The 18,670-nt window shown below is 35.8% G+C and overlaps 8 protein-coding genes across 8 annotated transcripts; 6 read left to right on the forward strand and 2 right to left on the reverse strand. All coding sequences in view use genetic code 12, as the record gives it.

Annotated features, from left to right (window-relative positions):
* Positions 1-1,301: 1,301 nt before the first annotated feature.
* Positions 1,302-4,088, forward strand: LIG4 (DNA ligase (ATP); the record flags this gene model as incomplete). Its single annotated transcript, XM_710246.2, has 1 exon — positions 1,302-4,088. One exon carries the CDS (start codon positions 1,302-1,304, stop codon positions 4,086-4,088), a length of 2,787 nt encoding a protein of 928 aa, XP_715339.2.
* A 518-nt stretch (positions 4,089-4,606) lies between these two features.
* PLC2 (Plc2p) lies at positions 4,607-5,494 on the forward strand (the record flags this gene model as incomplete). The annotated part of the gene is made up of 1 exon (XM_710245.2): positions 4,607-5,494. The coding sequence occupies one exon, from the start codon at positions 4,607-4,609 to the stop codon at positions 5,492-5,494; it is 888 nt and encodes a 295-aa protein (XP_715338.1).
* A 165-nt stretch (positions 5,495-5,659) lies between these two features.
* SHE9 (She9p) lies at positions 5,660-7,234 on the forward strand (the record flags this gene model as incomplete). The annotated part of the gene is made up of 1 exon (XM_710244.2): positions 5,660-7,234. One exon carries the CDS (start codon positions 5,660-5,662, stop codon positions 7,232-7,234), a length of 1,575 nt encoding a protein of 524 aa, XP_715337.1.
* A 277-nt stretch (positions 7,235-7,511) lies between these two features.
* PR26 (proteasome regulatory particle base subunit) lies at positions 7,512-8,747 on the forward strand (the record flags this gene model as incomplete). The annotated part of the gene is made up of 1 exon (XM_710241.2): positions 7,512-8,747. The coding sequence occupies one exon, from the start codon at positions 7,512-7,514 to the stop codon at positions 8,745-8,747; it is 1,236 nt and encodes a 411-aa protein (XP_715334.1).
* An 88-nt stretch (positions 8,748-8,835) lies between these two features.
* On the reverse strand, positions 8,836-10,332 carry SMP3 (glycosylphosphatidylinositol-alpha 1,2 mannosyltransferase; the record flags this gene model as incomplete). Its single annotated transcript, XM_710240.2, has 1 exon — positions 8,836-10,332. The coding sequence occupies one exon, from the start codon at positions 10,330-10,332 to the stop codon at positions 8,836-8,838; it is 1,497 nt and encodes a 498-aa protein (XP_715333.2).
* A 1,155-nt stretch (positions 10,333-11,487) lies between these two features.
* On the forward strand, positions 11,488-12,597 carry IDH2 (isocitrate dehydrogenase (NAD(+)); the record flags this gene model as incomplete). The annotated part of the gene is made up of 1 exon (XM_710239.2): positions 11,488-12,597. One exon carries the CDS (start codon positions 11,488-11,490, stop codon positions 12,595-12,597), a length of 1,110 nt encoding a protein of 369 aa, XP_715332.2.
* A 158-nt stretch (positions 12,598-12,755) lies between these two features.
* ADE8 (phosphoribosylglycinamide formyltransferase) lies at positions 12,756-13,424 on the reverse strand (the record flags this gene model as incomplete). The annotated part of the gene is made up of 1 exon (XM_710237.2): positions 12,756-13,424. One exon carries the CDS (start codon positions 13,422-13,424, stop codon positions 12,756-12,758), a length of 669 nt encoding a protein of 222 aa, XP_715330.2.
* A 707-nt stretch (positions 13,425-14,131) lies between these two features.
* EFT2 (elongation factor 2) lies at positions 14,132-16,858 on the forward strand (the record flags this gene model as incomplete). The annotated part of the gene is made up of 2 exons (XM_019475213.1): positions 14,132-14,135; positions 14,334-16,858. 2 exons carry the CDS (start codon positions 14,132-14,134, stop codon positions 16,856-16,858), a joined length of 2,529 nt encoding a protein of 842 aa, XP_019330758.1.
* Positions 16,859-18,670: the final 1,812 nt, after the last annotated feature.

The raw sequence follows: 18,670 nt of genomic DNA on the forward strand, positions 1-18,670 counted from the left end.
GGGTTTTAGTCACTTGACAACGGACAGTTGGTACCTGTTACTAATTTTTCTCTGGTACGAGCACGCTGCAGGTTTTATTTTATTTTCTAAACGGATTTTTAAACAATGGCCAATTTCTAGATAACTAACTACCCACGGGAACGATATATAAACTACACATACCGATTCGTTATAATTGTTAAGCTTAGCAAAATCAGGGACCATCTTCTACTCTTCTCTTAAGACATTACCACTAAGGTAGCTTGCGTTTATCACTGCCAAGTTGTATGCTTAGTATGGGCGATATGATTAGTAGTTGCTTGCTTGTTTTATTCTTGCTTTCGTCCCCGCTAACTTTCCTACATCTTTCAAACACAGTTTCTTCACAGAGTCTGCAAATTCTATCAATGCATCTAAGAATATTATTTGCAAGATGAGAAGCATCACACTGCCACAATTTTTCAGAATCAAGCTTTTTGGGACCAGCAATATTTTCAAAAGTTACAAAAGCCTTTTCTCAATATGTTGAGAATATAAACTTCCTCCTTGGTGTCAATGATTTCCGGTTCTTACATCCCTACTCCTTTTTTGTTTCCAATTACTTTGTTAAGCCTCTACATCAACAGACTCAAACATTGATATACATGCAAGAAAATAAGAATAAACTCATTACATCATTGTAGGGAGATTTTGTTAGTTTATTTTCTAAACTTTAATTGCTCAAAACTTTAGTTGGAAAATAGGATAAACGGTAATAGCACATTACCCTTGCTGTTTACTATTTCTAGTCGTTTGTTTTTAGTTTGCGTTTTCTTTAGTTTTCAATTTCAACTAGCACAGCCTTGTTGAAATCGGGTTGTTATATGTATGAACACTCCTATAATTTACATACCATTATGGCGTGGACTGCATCTTTGATTCTAAAAGAATCTGGTAAGCTGAACGAGATGGATTGTGACGTCATAATCTTAGTATAGATTAATACATAACTACATTTCCTAAAACTATATGGATCAATGATTTTGGCTAACATTATTAGATGCAAAATATTCGTTTCAAATTATAAAGTTTTTTGCGACTGAAATAATATAGTCTAGAACTGTAAACCAACCAAGTCATTACCACTTTTGGTACGACAACATGATTGTTGATAACAGCAACGACTGATTCGCACATATTCAAACTTGCTTAGTTTTGCTCTCGCTTACATCACACCAAGAGAGTGTGTGCGAAAGACAAAAAAAATAAACGCATTCTCATCATTTTGACCCTTCTGTAGATCATTTTCCGCTTATTCATGTGACCACAACAACAGAGTCTACATGACATATTTTTTAAACGACATCCGACCACCTTCTCCAAATGATATTACTCCATCGTTCACTTTATTGACTAAAGAATTGTTTGACAAGCTTGACGGGGTTAGAAAAGAGAGTCTTGGTGATTTTCGAACTGTCACTGAGAAGAAAGCATTCATTATCAAAACTTTTATAAATACATTTCGAACACACATTGGCAATGATATATACCCTTCAGCAAAACTAATATTCCCGGAAAAGTCGGGAAGAATATATTTTATCAAAGAAGTTGCATTGGCTCGTCTTTTGATTAAAATGTACAAAATCCCCAAGGAATCGGAAGACTATATCACATTACACGATTGGAACAAACTGTATCAAAGGTCACGAAGGTTTTCCATTGATGAGAAAAAGATACGTGATTTGCCATTGCAAGCATCAAGGATTATTTCCAAAAGGAGGCCAATTGTGGATAAACTCGAGGAATATACTGTACCGCAAATTAACTCTTCTTTAGATCAATTGGCATTGGAAAAGGTGTCTCAGGGTCAGATAGATATTCTTAAACCACTATTTGATAATCTAAGTATACCAGAAGTAAGATGGCTTATTCATATACTACTTAATAAATCGATCTTAACTAGCATGGAGAGATTTTTTTTCAACACTTGGCACCCGGATGGATATAGAGTGTTTAGCATATGCAATGACTTACAAAAGACATTACAATTTTCAACAAATCCCGATTTGAGACTAGACCCTCTGCAGTTAGCTATACATCCTTGTTTCAAGTTTAAACCACAGTTGTCAGAAAGATTAACAACCAGTTATAAAACCCTTGTGAAAAAGTTACAAAGAAAGCATGAAATGGATCCTCCATATGAGAAAAAATTCCAAGAGTTAGGATTGGAAAATAAATTTTACATCGAAGAGAAAATGGATGGTGATCGTATGCTTCTTCATAAGGATGGTGATAGCTTCAAGTTTTTTTCACGACGCTTGAAGGATTACTCTTATTTATACGGAGAAAGTTTCCAGTTTGGTGCCCTCACTAAATTTTTGGCCCATGCTTTTGCCGGAAATATACAATCTGTGATTTTAGACGGCGAAATGGTGGCCTATGATTATGAGCGTAATGTCATCCTTCCATTTGGAACTTTAAAATCACTGGCAATTCAAGAAAGTGTCCGACAGTTTACAACCATCGATCAGTATGAACAACAGACAGCATATCCATTTTTCCTTGTGTTTGACATTTTGTTTTTAAACGGGAAAGATTTAACTAATTATCCGTTATTCTTCCGCAAAAACATCTTGAACCGAATTCTTAGACCAATACCAAACAGATTTGAAGTTTTAGATACACGGCTAGGTTCTTCTCTGGAAGATATCGAAAGAGCAATCAGAGAAGTTGTCAGTAGTCGATGTGAGGGTTTAGTATTGAAGAATGTACAGCTGAAGTATGAAATTGATGGGTTCAGAAACCCAGATTGGATAAAAGTCAAACCAGAGTATTTAGAAAAATTTGGTGAAAATTTAGATCTTGTGGTGATTGGCAAATCTCCAGCCATAAAAAACTCCTATATGTGCGGATTGAAAAGTGTAACTGATGGCGTTTATTATAGTTTTTGCACCTGTGCCAATGGTATAGAAATTGAGGAGTTTGATAAGATCGAAAGACTCACTCATGGAAAGTGGATTAAAACAGATGTGTCAATGCCTCCCGAACTGTTGATCAAATTTGGAACTAAAATTCCCACTTTTTGGATTCATCCGAGTGATTCGTTAGTTTTGGAAATCAGAGCTCGTTCAATTGACACTCGAGCAGGCACCCTGTATGCTGTGGGGTCAACTTTACATAACAATCATTGTCGAAAAATAAGAGAAGACAAATCTATTGATGAATGTGTGACATTACAGGAGTACACGCATATCAAGGCAAATTATATCAATGATTTAAATAAAGCACAAACTGCATTGGGGAAGAAACGTGAACCTGTGTACTCATTAGATAATGAGCTGAAATTGAAAAAAGTCAAAGTTGAATCTGATTTGTTTAGTGGGATAGAGTTTTTGATTATGAGTGATAAAAGAGAGGCTGACGGCGAAGTTACAACCATCGAAGAAATGAAAGCAATGGTTAAACAGTATGGTGGAAAAATTGTCAATTCTGTTGATCTTGCAACAAACTACCAAATAATGGTGATTACTGAACGAGAACTTCCTGTATCCAGTCAATATCTAAGTAAAGGAATTGATTTGGTGAAACCAATCTGGATATATGAATGCATTAAAAGAGGATGTGTTCTTCAACTAGAACCATATTTTATATTTGCCAGTAAAAATTGGGATAATTTTAACCATATGGTTGATCAATATGGAGACTCATACATCATACACCATCCCTTGAACATTGTTGTTCCCAAACTTTCTGAAAGTGAACTTGAAGACCTTCGTAATGGATTTGATTGGGGTGATCTTAAACCTTGGATCTACTTGTTCAAAGGTTTGTCATTTTACGTGTGTGGGAATAACTTGAGTGCTCGATTTTTAAAGGAAAGAATTGAGAGATTCAGTGGAGACTTGTCGAAACATTTTATCGAATGTTGCTACATAGTAATCCCTGATAACCATTCCAGACCACTAATGCTTCGTGAAATTGATAAGATGTCAAACCAAATTTCTCGCGAAATGGTTATTGATAAAAATGGTGGGTCTTCGAGAATTCCACATTTTGTTACTGAGGCATTCGTTCAGGCTTCAATCAAGATGAATTATATTCCCGATCCTGACGATTACAAGTTTAGGTGATGTTGTATTTATATGTGTTTGTGGGTAACCAGGAGACAGCTGGCGAAGGGAATTTCACATTGAAGGTGAATCACTAGATTTGATAAGTATCCTGCTGATTGCCTTTTAGTATCCAGAGAATGATGGTCTGGGGTTATGTTGCATACATATTGACAAGCCGTTTCAAGTTAGTTAGGTATTCCATAATCGTACTATGCAGGTATATTCCAGTTGAAATTGTTTCATAAAATAATCTTACTTGCAGAGAACATTTAGAAGAAGAAGAAAAAAACGAACACAAAGTCAATTTGTTTTTCTCCGTTCCTTCTATTATTTTTTTTTTTCCTTTTTTCCTCCGCCCGCTTCGCCTCAAAGAGCCCCTTCAACATAATCAGGATGAAGCTCTATTACTCGCATGTTGAATTTCATTTCTATATATACTTTCGTTTAATTCTTCAAAATCTTTTTTTTATCTTCTCTTTCTTCATTCCTTCTTTTTTTTATCATCGATTGGTTTCTATTTCAATTATTTGTTAAATATGGTCGACTACAAAACTTGGTTAAAGGATATTGACAACAATACCAGAATCTCTAAATTGTCCATCCCAGGAACTCATAACTCTGCCGCTTGTCACACTGCATTGCCATCTGTTCAATGTCAGGGAGCAAGTGTCACCGAACAATTGGAACATGGGGTCAGATTTCTTGATATTAGAGTTGGAAAGTTGTTTGTTGGTAATGATGTCAAGGACTTGCAGGTTATTCACGGCAAATTCCCTGTCAAAATCCCTTTCCCATTGAAATTGAAGGATACATTAGAAGAAGTTTATAAATTTTTAGCACACAATTCTTCGGAGACTGTCATTGTGTCTATAAAGCAAGAAGGTTCCGATGATTGGGACAATTCTCAAGATGAATTTGGTAAATTAATTTGGGATAGATACGTCAATCCAAATAAGGACAGATGGTATTTGAACACCGACATTCCTAAACTTGGTGATGCTAGAGGTAAAGCCATTTTGTTCAGAAGATTTGGTGTTCAAGATGAACAATTGAAGAAACAGTTTGGATTCTCTGCCTCTTCGTGGACTTACAATACCACCAACGATGACCGTGGTCAATTTGTGGTTCAAGATTTTTGTGAAGTGAATACCGCTGACGACTTGCCAAAGAAAATCGATTACGTTAAAGATTTGGCCAAGAGAGCTCAAGATTATACTTCTAAGGGTGATGACAAAGTGTTCCTTAATTTCACTTCTGCCTCAAACTTTTTTGATCAGTCATGCTGGCCACAACCTATTGCTGAAGCTATGATTAAAGGTAACATCCAAGAAACTTTCCATAAGGGTGTTGGTATCATTGTGTTGGATTATGCCGAGACAGATAACTGGAAGTTGCCTGAAGCTTTAATTGATACTAATTTCTAGATTTACTTTAGATTAGATGTGCTGTATATCTCTCTCTTTATTGTAACATTAATATATGCCTAGCATAACTGATTGTAATTCTTATTCGGAGTCAACACCGAGCCGCCAAATGGTATTTTTTGGCCTATCGGTCCCTTATTGGGTGAGAGAAAAAAAAAAGGCGTTATGAATTTATTTGTCGCATTAAGCAAAAAAAAAAAATATCAACACAAATTATTTGCCCCATATTTGCGGCCTCTGACAGATACAACAACCACGGAAACTCGCTTTATGCTCTCGACTTGTTTAATAAGGAATTGTGTTTTTATAAGACCAAGATTATCTGTAATTTGCTTTAAGGCAATCAGATACCAGTCCAAGAAGCTGGATTTCCCTGATTATACCAAGATTAATGATCCTAAATTGAGAGAAATCATCGAGGGATCCAATTTTGGAACTGAAGCGATTTTGAAAAAGCAACGTGAAGATCAGGACAAGAAGAAGAAAATGGAGCAAGAAAGAAAGAGGTTAGAACAAGAACGTGAAGTGGATAGAAGACGTGAAGAAAAGCGTGCAAAAGAGGAATCTGAAAGTAACAAGACTGACAATGACAACGAAGCAAACCAACACACCGACGATAAGCTTGCCAAAGTCAATGAAAAATTGGAATCTAATTTTTCAAAAACAGAGTCAGGTAAACTTCGAGGAGAAGATACTGGTACTCGTGAGACCGTTGTGGAAACAGAAGAAGAAGAGGAGTTGAAATTGAAAGCAGAAAACAAAATTATTGCAACGAGCAAAGATTCTGTTGATGAAAGTGATATTCCCAATTTGGCAAAGGAGATCAATGAAACCATACAGAAAGAAATCGCTGGGCTACCTTCTCAAAAAGCTAAAAACCAAAGCAAATTGGCCAAAAACTTAACGAAATATTTAGATTCTGCACATGATACAATCTTAACTGCTACAAGGGCATTGAATGACGTTACTGGGTATTCTGCAATTGAAAAATTGAAAAAATCAATAGAGACCCAAGAAGACGATTTGAAAAAAGCTAAAGAGAAGGTTAAACAATGTAAGATTGCATATGGTGAAGCCATCCAACGAAGATCACATTCACAAAGAGAGGTCAACGAGTTATTGACCAGGAAACACAATTGGTCACTGAACGATTTAGAAAGATTCACAGAATTGTACAGAAATGACCATGAAAATGAAATACATGAACAAGAAGCAGAGAAAAAATTGGACGAAGCTGAAAGTAAAGTTGATGGGGTGCAATTGAAATTGACACAACTGATTCTCACAAGGTACCACGAAGAACAAATTTGGTCTGACAAAATTAGGAGATCCTCTACATGGGGAACTTGGGTTTTGATGGGTCTAAATGTACTTCTTTTTGTTGTCGCGACGTTCATTGTGGAACCATGGAAAAGAAGTAAGTTGGTTTCAGCTTTTGAAGATAAGGTGAAGCAAGTGTTGGTGGGTATTTCACAAGAGAACGAACAGATTTTAGATCCAATCATTGAAAAACTAGAGCCTACTGATGGACAAGTCCCAATCAAAACATCATTTGACTTTAAGTTTGTCACCAATACTTGGCACGGTTTAAAGGCTGCTCTTGTGAGGAATTATGAAGCATTGATGTCGCCTGAAATAACGAATTTGGAGTTTGATAAATTCGAATTTGAGTTATTTACAATGACTGTAGCAATAGTTGCATTTAGCATGGGAAGTTTAATTGTTTCCTTATTTAAATAAAGATCAGATTTCATAGACTCTTACTTGTAATCTAAACCTTTTCAGTAAAAGATAACCAACCGAGAATGAAACAGAATCAGTAAAGTTTAATGGAACAGTAGCTAGAGGAGAATCAAAATTTTGTTCTCGCACGACAATGTATAATGGAAACACGACAAACAACATGGGAAAAAGAAGGCAAAAAAAAAGTGAGATTTTGATTGAAAACTCTGTCGCCACTTGAATTTCTAGTCAGCAATACTAAACCTTATTATTCACCACAAAGAAGTTTTAGGAGATGGAAGACCCAGTTCTGTTAGACAACGTAAACAGTGTGTTATCAAAATTGAATAACGTTTCAGCTACAAACTCCAATGAAACTGATGTGTATCTTAAATTGAAAAAATTGGAGAAGGAGTTAGATTTACTATTACTACAAGAAGAGTACATTAAGGATGAACAACGTCATTTAAAGCGTGAATTGGTGAGGGCACAAGAAGAAGTCAAGAGGATAAAGTCTGTGCCATTAGTCATTGGACAATTCTTGGAACCAATAGATGAAAACACTGGTATAGTTTCATCCACCACTGGTTCAAACTATGTCGTTAGGATTTTATCTACATTAGATCGTGAGTTGTTAAAGGCATCCTCTTCGGTTGCATTACATCGTCACTCAAATGCATTGGTTGACATATTGCCACCAGAAGCTGACTCTTCTATATCAATTGTTGGAGAAGACCAAAAGCCAGATGTCACTTATGCCGATGTTGGTGGTCTAGATATGCAAAAGCAAGAAATCAAGGAAGCCGTCGAGTTGCCATTGACTCAAGGTGATTTGTATTCTCAAATTGGTATTGATCCACCTAGAGGGGTGTTGTTGTATGGTCCACCAGGTACTGGGAAAACCATGTTAGTCAAAGCTGTGGCAAATTCAACCACGGCTTCTTTCATCAGAATTAATGGGTCAGAATTTGTACAAAAATACTTAGGAGAGGGTCCAAGAATGGTGAGAGATGTTTTCAGATTGGCAAGAGAGAATTCACCAGCAATCATTTTTATTGATGAAATAGATGCAATTGCTACCAAGAGATTTGATGCTCAAACTGGTGCTGATCGTGAAGTTCAAAGAATTTTGTTGGAGTTATTGAATCAAATGGATGGGTTTGATCAGACATCCACTGTCAAAGTTATAATGGCTACTAACAGAGCAGATACTTTAGATCCTGCATTGTTGAGACCAGGTAGATTAGATAGAAAGATTGAGTTTCCTTCATTGAAAGATAGAAGAGAAAGAAGATTGATTTTTTCGACAATTGCATCGAAGATGTCATTAGCACCTGAAGCTGATTTGGACTCTTTAATTATCAGAAACGATCCATTGTCTGGTGCAGTTATTGCTGCAATTATGCAAGAAGCCGGGTTAAGAGCTGTGAGAAAAAACAGATATATGATTTTGCAAAGTGATTTGGAGGAAGCTTACACTTCACAAGTAAAGACAGGGACAGAACATGATAAATTTGATTTCTATAAGTAAATTTACTAGCTTTTTTATTATTTTGTAAAGTAAAGAATGAAATAAAATTAAATAAAACAAAACGTTGCTTCTCTGATTTATATACGTTCTATAATAACTGATAGACACCTAAACCAGGTTGGATATCTGCAAAGTCTAAATGGTCTAAATCCAAATGAAAAGTGTAGTTCCAAACTGGGCTAAATCGGGATTCATCAAAGTGTTTGAAAGAAGCTATTGGGGTAATTAAATATACTGGTTTATTTGTTGAGATCGTTTGAAGGATTTGTTGGACCTCTTTGCTATCTGCACCCATACAATCAACAATATTAATAAATTTATTGTCATTCAATTTTTCACCAAGATGTGTAGTTTCAGTTGAATTGCTACCCAAGATCCAGCTAGGTGGTGTATAAGTTCTCCACCACACTTGTACTGATGCTTCCAGTTTTATATGGTCTAATACTGGTACAACCCCTCCTTGGTGTAATTTCCCCATTAATATACTCATGAAGATGTTGAAAATATACCACGTATATAGCATCCATGGTTGTACCCATTTCAAGGTAAAATCAAAACTGCAACATGCAAGAGGTAAAAGTGGAATCAAAAATCTTAATTCCTGGTGTGGGATTACTGAAAGAAACAATAGCCCACTAATGACAGTTAAAAATGGTGTGGTTTTGGTGTAAGACTTGGAAACAAAGAAAATTAAGCCAGGTCCAAGAATCTGAGGCATATTGACTAATATATGTGTGTAGTACGGGTGAATTCCATGTTGGGCCAAGTTCTCATACCTGGCGTTGTATAACAAATTGTTCAATGGTGCAATGATGTAGCTGGATACATTGAATGGTTCCGCTACAACGTTGTTGATATTTCCAAATAATATTGTGTCAACTAGTATTAGTAAGGCCGTAGTTGAAAAGAACCCCATGACTAAGTATAATCCACTGACGTAATGCTTGAGCACATACTTCATTACAAACCAACCAGGAAGAATCAAAAAAGCTGGAAAAGTTATTCTATTAAATATACCAAGGGAAATCAACACCCCAGTATAGAATAAATTCTTGTTTTTGTTTAAATTTTGAACATCTTGATCTTTGGATTCTTGAACATATCGTAAGTCATCAATTAGTAAAATTGTAACTAACAACAATAATGTTTCAATGCTATTGGAAAATAAATGGTTTTGATAAACTAATGTGATATACGATGTCAGTGTGAAGAAAATAGCTTTGATACGTTCTGGTTTAGAGGGTAACATCCAATACAAGCAGAAATCGGTGATAATCCAACTTAGTATACTTATCTGTAATCGTGCAATATACCATATTTGCAAAGCAGTCAAGTTCAACTTGAAAAATTTTATGAAATAAAGCAAAGGTCCATAAATAAAGTACAATGGAGCTAAACTTCTTGCTGGATCATCTTGAAACTCCCAGGGAATGTTAGTGGAATAGTTTAAGATACGGTTGGTGAGTACTTCTAAACTTTGGAAATGTTCGTCAGGGTGAATGTACGAGTCTGATAGAGTAAACACAAATCGAAATACAATTGTAAGAAGATAAAACGTTCTCCAATTGAAGTTGATCTTGATCATAACTAAGGGGATGATGATTAACGCCTAATTAATATGTAAACAGTCAAGTGAAAAAATGAAAAATAAAAATGTGCAGGTACATAGAAATTTTCACTCATACTAAAATCTGCACGTGACTACAACATAAATACGTATTTGTTGGAATATCTATAGTTCTATATTACATCATAAACTGATTTTTAAAGATAGTCTTCAGTTTTTAAGAGCAATTGATACTTTTGGTTGAGCAATAATGTTTGTCGACTAACTTTTTTATAAATTATGTGATTTTGGTAGAAATTCTTTGGTAAAAAAATTTTTGAAAGTTATGTATTTGCAACTGCAAAAATAAACTCGACCTTACACCAATCAACTCTCAAGCCAAAATTGTCAGTAGATTTCTTCAATGGTTATAATAGAAATCAACAAGGGTCTTTAACTCAATCTTAATGTTTTACAATTCACGTTTTGCTCCTCAAAACTAAACAGTATTGTCATACTCAATCTCGGACTTCGATAATTGAAGCAGAAAAAAAAAAAGAAAAGATAATAAAATATTATAGCCGATCTCATCCAGTCCAAATTTTTTGTGTTTCCTGCGATGTAACAATTTCACCCTTGACGATTCACTGATAACACGTTCAATACAATCTATATAACGAATCAGTTATCAGGGCCAAATGCATAGAAGATAAACTCCAAGCTCACAAATACATTTTTACAAAACATAGCCAGAATAACTTCCATGAGTTCCACAACTTTGTTATTTGCTGTATTTTAATATTTTTGTATCACCGTAACAATTTTTATAGGATCCGATGTTGACCGGAGTTGTATGGTAAAGAAACTCAAAATACAACGATTTAATTGGTCAAATGCAATTTTTTTTTCCCGTCCAGTGCGGTTCCTGGGTTATTGTAGTAAAAGTTTTTTTTTTTTTCTTCTTTGGTTGTTGCATGGCAGGACGATTTTTCTTCCTCAACAATCATACTAAATGTTTTGACCCGTGCAGCGATGAACTTTCAAATTTTTTTAGCTTTATTCAATTTCTCTCTCTCTCTCTCATCTACAACAAAGCAAAGTATAGAAGAAAAAAAATTAGAAAAAAAAACTCCTCTCTCCGAAATCTTATTCACTTCATTACTTTCAAGTACAGTTAAAGAACCATATTATAAAATGTTCAGACAAGTGACAAAATCAGCTCCAGTTATCAGAACCACCCAAAGACTTTTTGCTAGATCCTACATTGCCGGTCAATTCACCGGTAGCAAGGGATCAGACGGTAAATATACTGTTACTTTGATTGAAGGTGACGGTATTGGGCCAGAAATTTCCCAAGCCGTTAAAGATATTTACGCTGCTGCTGATGTGCCAATTCACTGGGAACCAGTCGATGTCACTCCATTGTTGATTGACGGTAAGACCACCTTGCCACAACCAGCTGTTGACTCCGTCAACAAGAACTTGGTTGCCTTGAAAGGTCCATTAGCCACCCCAGTTGGTAAAGGTCACACTTCCATGAACTTGACTTTGAGAAGAACTTTCAACTTGTTTGCCAACGTTCGTCCATGTAAATCCATTGTTGGTTACGAAACTCCCTACGAAAATGTCGATACAGTTTTGATCAGAGAAAACACCGAAGGAGAATACTCCGGTATTGAACATACTATTGTTCCAGGTGTTGTCCAATCCATTAAGTTGATTACCAAGCCAGCTTCCGAAAAAGTCATTAGATACGCTTTTGAGTACGCTAAATCTATCAACAAACCACACGTTCTTGTTGTCCACAAAGCCTCCATTATGAAATTGTCTGATGGTTTGTTTGTCAACACTGCTAAAGAAGTTGCTCAAGAATACCCAGATGTTTCTTTAGACTTTGAATTGTTGGACAACACTTCATTAAGATTAACTGCCGACCCATCTCAATACAAGAACGTTGTCATGGTTATGCCAAACTTGTACGGTGATATCATGTCCGATTTGTCCTCCGGTTTGATTGGTGGTTTGGGTTTGACCCCATCCGGTAACATGGGTAACAAGGTTTCTATTTTCGAAGCTGTCCATGGTTCTGCTCCAGATATTGCTGGTAAAGGTTTGGCCAACCCTACTGCCTTATTATTGTCATCCTGTATGATGTTGAGACATATGTCTTTGAACTCCGACGCCGACAGAATTGAAAATGCTGTGTTGAAGACTATTGCTTCCGGTCCAGAAAACAGAACTGGTGACTTGAAAGGTACCGCTACCACTACACGTTTCACTGAAGAAGTCATTAAAAACTTGTAAATTTTTACATAAATTATTTATATAAACATTAATCTGTTTTGCTTTGCTTTGCTTTGCTTTAGTTTAGTTTAGTTTACAATCCAATACATAAATATTCATAATATTCCCGTAAATAGATAAACATAAAGAATCTATTATTTTATTTACATATTCATATTTTACTTGCTCAATTCCTCGAGAATAATGTTGGTCCCTTCAACTATGGCGACGTGTTCCACTTTATGCACTCTCTCTTCATATTCTTCTAAAGATTCACCTTTAATCAAATCAAGCTCCTTGACCAAAATAGGAGTGCCTCTATCCACCTCAGCAATGACTCTGTGGATCATAACTCCACCTTTTGTAATTTCTCCATCTTGACCAGCTTTCCAGCAACGATCAATGGCATGGGTTCCGTCGAATGCACCAGGTAATGCAGGATGCAAGTTAATAATAGTGATTCCTGCCTTCTCCAAAGGTTGTAAAACACTTGGTGATAAAATCAACATCCATCCAGCACAAACAATCAAATCTGGCTTTGTGTACAGGGCATCCGAACCTTGAATTTGACCATTGATGAGTAAATTAGCTAACTCAACGTTGAATTGTTCTCTGCGTTGCTTACGCACGTCGGTTTGATCTTTAGTGGTTCCCTTGTAGTAGGTTTTCAATACATGAGTTTTTGTAGGTATGCATGCTTGCTCAGCTCTTTTTAATCCATATGCAGTTTCCGATGACGATATAACTTGAGTAATTTGACCTTTCAATTGATTGTTTTTCTGAGCATCTATAAGTGCTTGTAAGTTTGTACCGGATCCTGATATCAAAACTGTTATGTTCAAAGTCATTTCTATGTTAGTGTTTATGAAATAAGGTATTCTTCGAATAGCTTGCAAAATATAATTCAACTTCGTGTTACTTGATTCTCTAAATTTTTTTTTTTTGTTTTTTTTTTTTTCAAAATCTGTAATTATTTTGACTCTGATGTATTTCTGCCTCATTTAGTGCTGAGGTAAGCTATTGCTATTTTCAGTTATTCCAAGCATTGTTCTTTACTATATCACAACAGAAATCGATACAGTATTTAATACTTCTTAATAATACGATTGGTATTGCAAAACAGAATAAAAATGGAATTGGCACAGTTCTATTAATGTTCATTTGCAATGCAGAACTAGAAATCATATACTATTCTATAATACAATTTCAAATAATTCTGAGGAGCAAATGTCATTGATTAAGCAGGGTAACATCCCAGGAAGTATTATAATTGGCATCCAAACATCAACACAAAAATGTCGTATTAGAGAGACATTTCTGTACACCTAATATTATTACTATTGTGCACAAGAAGAGAGGAGACAGGAAAGCAAAAAAAAAGAAAGTGACAAAATTATCTAACGAGACAACAACGAAGACCTTTGCCATGGGCTAAAAAATTTTTTTCTCCTTCATTGAATAAAAATTTTCTCTCCTTTCCTCTTCCCTTTTTTTTCCTCTTTTCCTCTTTCCTCTTTTCTTTCTTGTATCAAACCTTAAAACATAAAATAACAAGATGGGTATGTAATTAATTTAAATTGATCAATTTTAATGGGAGGAAGAGCAAGGATAGAATGATTTGGTTCAACTGGTGTCTGATCTACGATTCAATTGGCATCATTAAGAGCCAGCCTTGAAGAGTGAAAATTTTTCTCAGTTTTTTTTTGTCTTCCCACTACATCACACAACAACGTATACTAACTTATGATGTATTATAGTTGCTTTCACTATTGAACAAATCCGTGGTTTGATGGACAAGGTCACCAATGTCCGTAACATGTCTGTCATTGCCCACGTCGATCACGGTAAATCCACTTTATCTGATTCTTTGGTTCAAAAAGCTGGTATTATTTCCGCTGCCAAGGCTGGTGATGCCAGATTTATGGATACCAGAAAAGATGAACAAGAAAGAGGTATCACTATCAAATCTACTGCTATTTCTTTGTATGCTTCCATGACTGACGAAGATGTCAAAGACATTAAACAAAAGACCGATGGTAACTCCTTCTTGGTTAACTTGATTGATTCCCCAGGTCACGTTGATTTCTCCTCTGAAGTCACTGCTGCTTTGAGAGTCACTGATGGTGCCTTGGTTGTCGTTGATACCGTTGAAGGTGTCTGTGTCCAAACTGAAACCGTTTTGAGACAAGCTTTGGGTGAAAGAATTAAACCAGTTGTTGTTATTAACAAGGTTGACAGAGCTTTGTTGGAATTGCAAACCACCAAAGAAGATTTGTACCAAACTTTTGCCAGAACTGTTGAATCCGTTAACGTTATTATCTCCACTTACTGTGACCCAGTTTTAGGTGATGTCCAAGTTTACCCACAAAAAGGAACAGTAGCCTTTGCTTCCGGTTTACACGGTTGGGCTTTCACTGTTAGACAATTTGCCAACAAGTATTCCAAGAAATTCGGTGTTGACAAAGAAAAGATGATGGAAAGATTATGGGGTGATTCTTACTTCAACCCAAAGACCAAGAAATGGACTAACAAAGACAAAGATGCTGATGGTAAGCCATTAGAAAGAGCTTTCAACATGTTCATCTTGGACCCAATTTTCAGATTGTTTGCTGCCATCATGAACTTCAAGAAAGATGAAATTCCAGTCTTGTTGGAAAAATTGGAAATCCAATTGAAAGGTGACGAAAAAGATTTGGAAGGTAAAGCTTTGTTGAAGGTTGTTATGAGAAAATTCTTACCAGCTGCCGATGCTTTATTGGAAATGATTGTCTTGCACTTGCCATCTCCAGTTACTGCCCAAGCTTACAGAGCTGAAACTTTGTACGAAGGTCCATCCGATGATCCATTCTGTACTGCTATCAGAAACTGTGACCCTAACGCTGATTTGATGTTGTACGTCTCCAAGATGGTTCCTACATCCGATAAAGGTAGATTCTACGCTTTCGGTAGAGTTTTCGCTGGTACCGTTAAATCCGGTCAAAAAGTTAGAATCCAAGGTCCAAACTACCAAGTTGGTAAGAAAGAAGACTTGTTCTTGAAATCTATTCAAAGAACCGTTTTGATGATGGGTAGATCTGTTGAACAAATTGATGACTGTCCAGCTGGTAACATTATTGGTTTGGTTGGTATTGATCAATTCTTGTTGAAATCTGGTACCATCACCACCAACGAAGCTGCTCACAACATGAAAGTCATGAAATTCTCTGTCTCCCCAGTCGTGCAAGTTGCTGTTGAAGTTAAGAATGCTAACGATTTACCAAAATTAGTCGAAGGTTTGAAGAGATTGTCCAAATCCGATCCATGTGTTTTGACTTACATGTCCGAATCTGGTGAACATATTGTTGCTGGTACCGGTGAATTGCACTTGGAAATTTGTTTACAAGATTTAGAAAACGATCATGCTGGTGTTCCATTGAGAATCTCCCCACCAGTTGTTTCTTACAGAGAAACTGTGGAAGGTGAATCCTCCATGGTTGCTTTGTCCAAATCACCAAACAAGCATAACAGAATTTACGTTAAAGCTCAACCAATTGATGAAGAAGTTTCTTTGGATATTGAAAATGGTGTCATTAACCCAAGAGATGATTTCAAAGCCAGAGCTAGAATTTTGGCTGACAAACACGGTTGGGATGTCGTTGATGCTAGAAAGATCTGGTGTTTCGGTCCAGATGGTAACGGTCCTAACTTGGTTGTTGATCAAACCAAGGCTGTTCAATACTTGAACGAAATTAAAGATTCCGTTGTTGCTGCTTTCCAATGGGCTACCAAAGAAGGTCCAATTTTCGGTGAAAACTGTAGATCCGTCAGAGTTAACATTTTGGATGTTACTTTGCATGCTGATGCTATCCACAGAGGTGGTGGTCAAATCATCCCAACCATGAGAAGAGTTACTTACGCTTCTATGTTGTTGGCTGAACCAGCTATTCAAGAACCAGTTTTCTTGGTTGAAATTCAATGTCCAGAAAACGCTATTGGTGGTATCTACTCAGTCTTGAACAAGAAGAGAGGTCAAGTTATTTCTGAAGAACAAAGACCAGGTACTCCATTGTTCACTGTTAAGGCTTACTTGCCAGTTAACGAATCCTTCGGTTTCACTGGTGAATTGAGACAAGCTACTGGTGGTCAAGCTTTCCCACAATTGATTTTCGATCATTGGCAAGTTATGTCCGGTGATGTTACCGATGAAAACAGTAAACCTGGTGCTATTGTCAAGGAAAAGAGAGTTAGAGCCGGTTTGAAACCAGAAGTTCCAGAATACACTGAATATTACGATAAATTGTAAGCAAGTTATGTGTGGTTTTACGTAGCTTTGGATTAGTTTATTTTGAGAAAACTTGTTTTTTTTGTTATACACGAATTTTATCATATAAAAATAAAGTAGATTATACGATCTTGTTCATCTCTAATTTGTGTTATATCCATTCAAGCCTTCAAGAATTGGGTTAGCTCAAAGTTTTTTTTCTATCATATTTCTATCCTATTAAAGCAATTTCATTCGAGTTTGTATTTATCGGACTGAAAATGCAGGGATTAATTGTCAGCATAAAAATAGGGCCTGTATTTGAAAGATGACCAGTACTACAATCGGTTTAAAATTTTGCATTTCTCATGGTTACTAAGTACTCCTAGTTTATAGATATCACAAAATTATCTACGTTGTATTTCTATGATCCGATTCTGGTGATAAATATTCAGTGTAGTATCAATTGAGCATTCCAAATCATTCTAAAAGCTTAAGGGTGGGGGGGGGGGCATTAAATGTTAATGATTCTACATAACTAAACAATTCTATTGATCTATCGTGGAAATGATAGAAAGACTACGGCTGATTCCGATGAACGAGGACAAATTTGTTGGTGGATTGAATCAAAGGGTAGCTCAACAAATGCTATACGACGACGTAACGAAGTGGATCAAAATTTATCTACTTCTTTAGCGAAACCAATTAAAATCAATTAGCTAGAGAAACGAGGAAGTGGACTATATGCATTTAATTAGATATCCTTATATCAATATTCAGCCTTTCTTGTGTTTAGTACTAATTTACTTACCCAAATACCAGTGTCTGACACAACTCATAAGTTCAAAGCTTTGCACAACAGTACAATTTTACTGGTTCTATTAACAAACTCTAAAGGAAATGCCGATGGTACATTTGAAACAAACGTTGTTGTCTTGTGGAACTGGTAGCAAAATTCAAATCTCAATAATGCTCTTGATGCCTTTACCACGGAAAACTAATTAGACTCAATCAAGTAATCATTTGACGGAGGATCATATCCGATCCGAATGGTTGAACGAATGAGCCATTTCTTGTTAAATTTATTTCCGAGTGTCAAAGCCGAACAAAGGTAAGGGAAAAGGTTTTTTTGTATTTTTCGGTCGTTCCGGTCGTAATTTAACACAAAAACGGATGTCATTACAATTAAACAAGACTATTTTTCATTGTTGTCTTGTGATGAGGTTTAGAAGCCAATTTCCGAAATATCCAAATTAAGAAGTTTTCAAATTATTTACAAAAGGGGAGGAATAACCATAATGGAACGGTGGGTTATCATCTGACTTTGATAGCTATCCCAGTATAATAGAGTGAAAACTATAAACATATCAATGTTCCAAACAAAAAGAAATAACAGCAATGAAGCAATGAGTTAAATCACGGATTAGGCGGGAAGTTTTTAAACAATAGTGAATATCAAAATAATTGAAAGCTCATAAAACAGCAAAAACTTGGCCATACAATTCTGATGATCGGTTGTATACTCATAACCACAATTTCTTGGTTATGCTATACTTGTTAAAAACCATTACTACCATGAACTTTGAGTTAGTATTAGTAATAGCTATTTATCACAAAGATCAAACATGCACGTTATTTATTGCCTACAAAGAGTAAACTAATAGAGCTAATTAAGAAAAAAAGCAAATGTAAAATGAAAGGCTAAATTCTTAGTAATATCGGGTTTAATTCGCATCTCTCCTTAGTAATATTTTATTATTGTTGGTGTCATTATAAAACTACAACCGAATTATTCTTTTTTATACAAGTATGGGTATAAATATATATATAACGAATGCATCATTCACTTTCTTC

This window comes from Candida albicans, chromosome 2 (genome assembly GCF_000182965.3).
Source record: "Candida albicans SC5314 chromosome 2, complete sequence".
NCBI lineage: Eukaryota > Fungi > Ascomycota > Pichiomycetes > Serinales > Debaryomycetaceae > Candida > Candida albicans.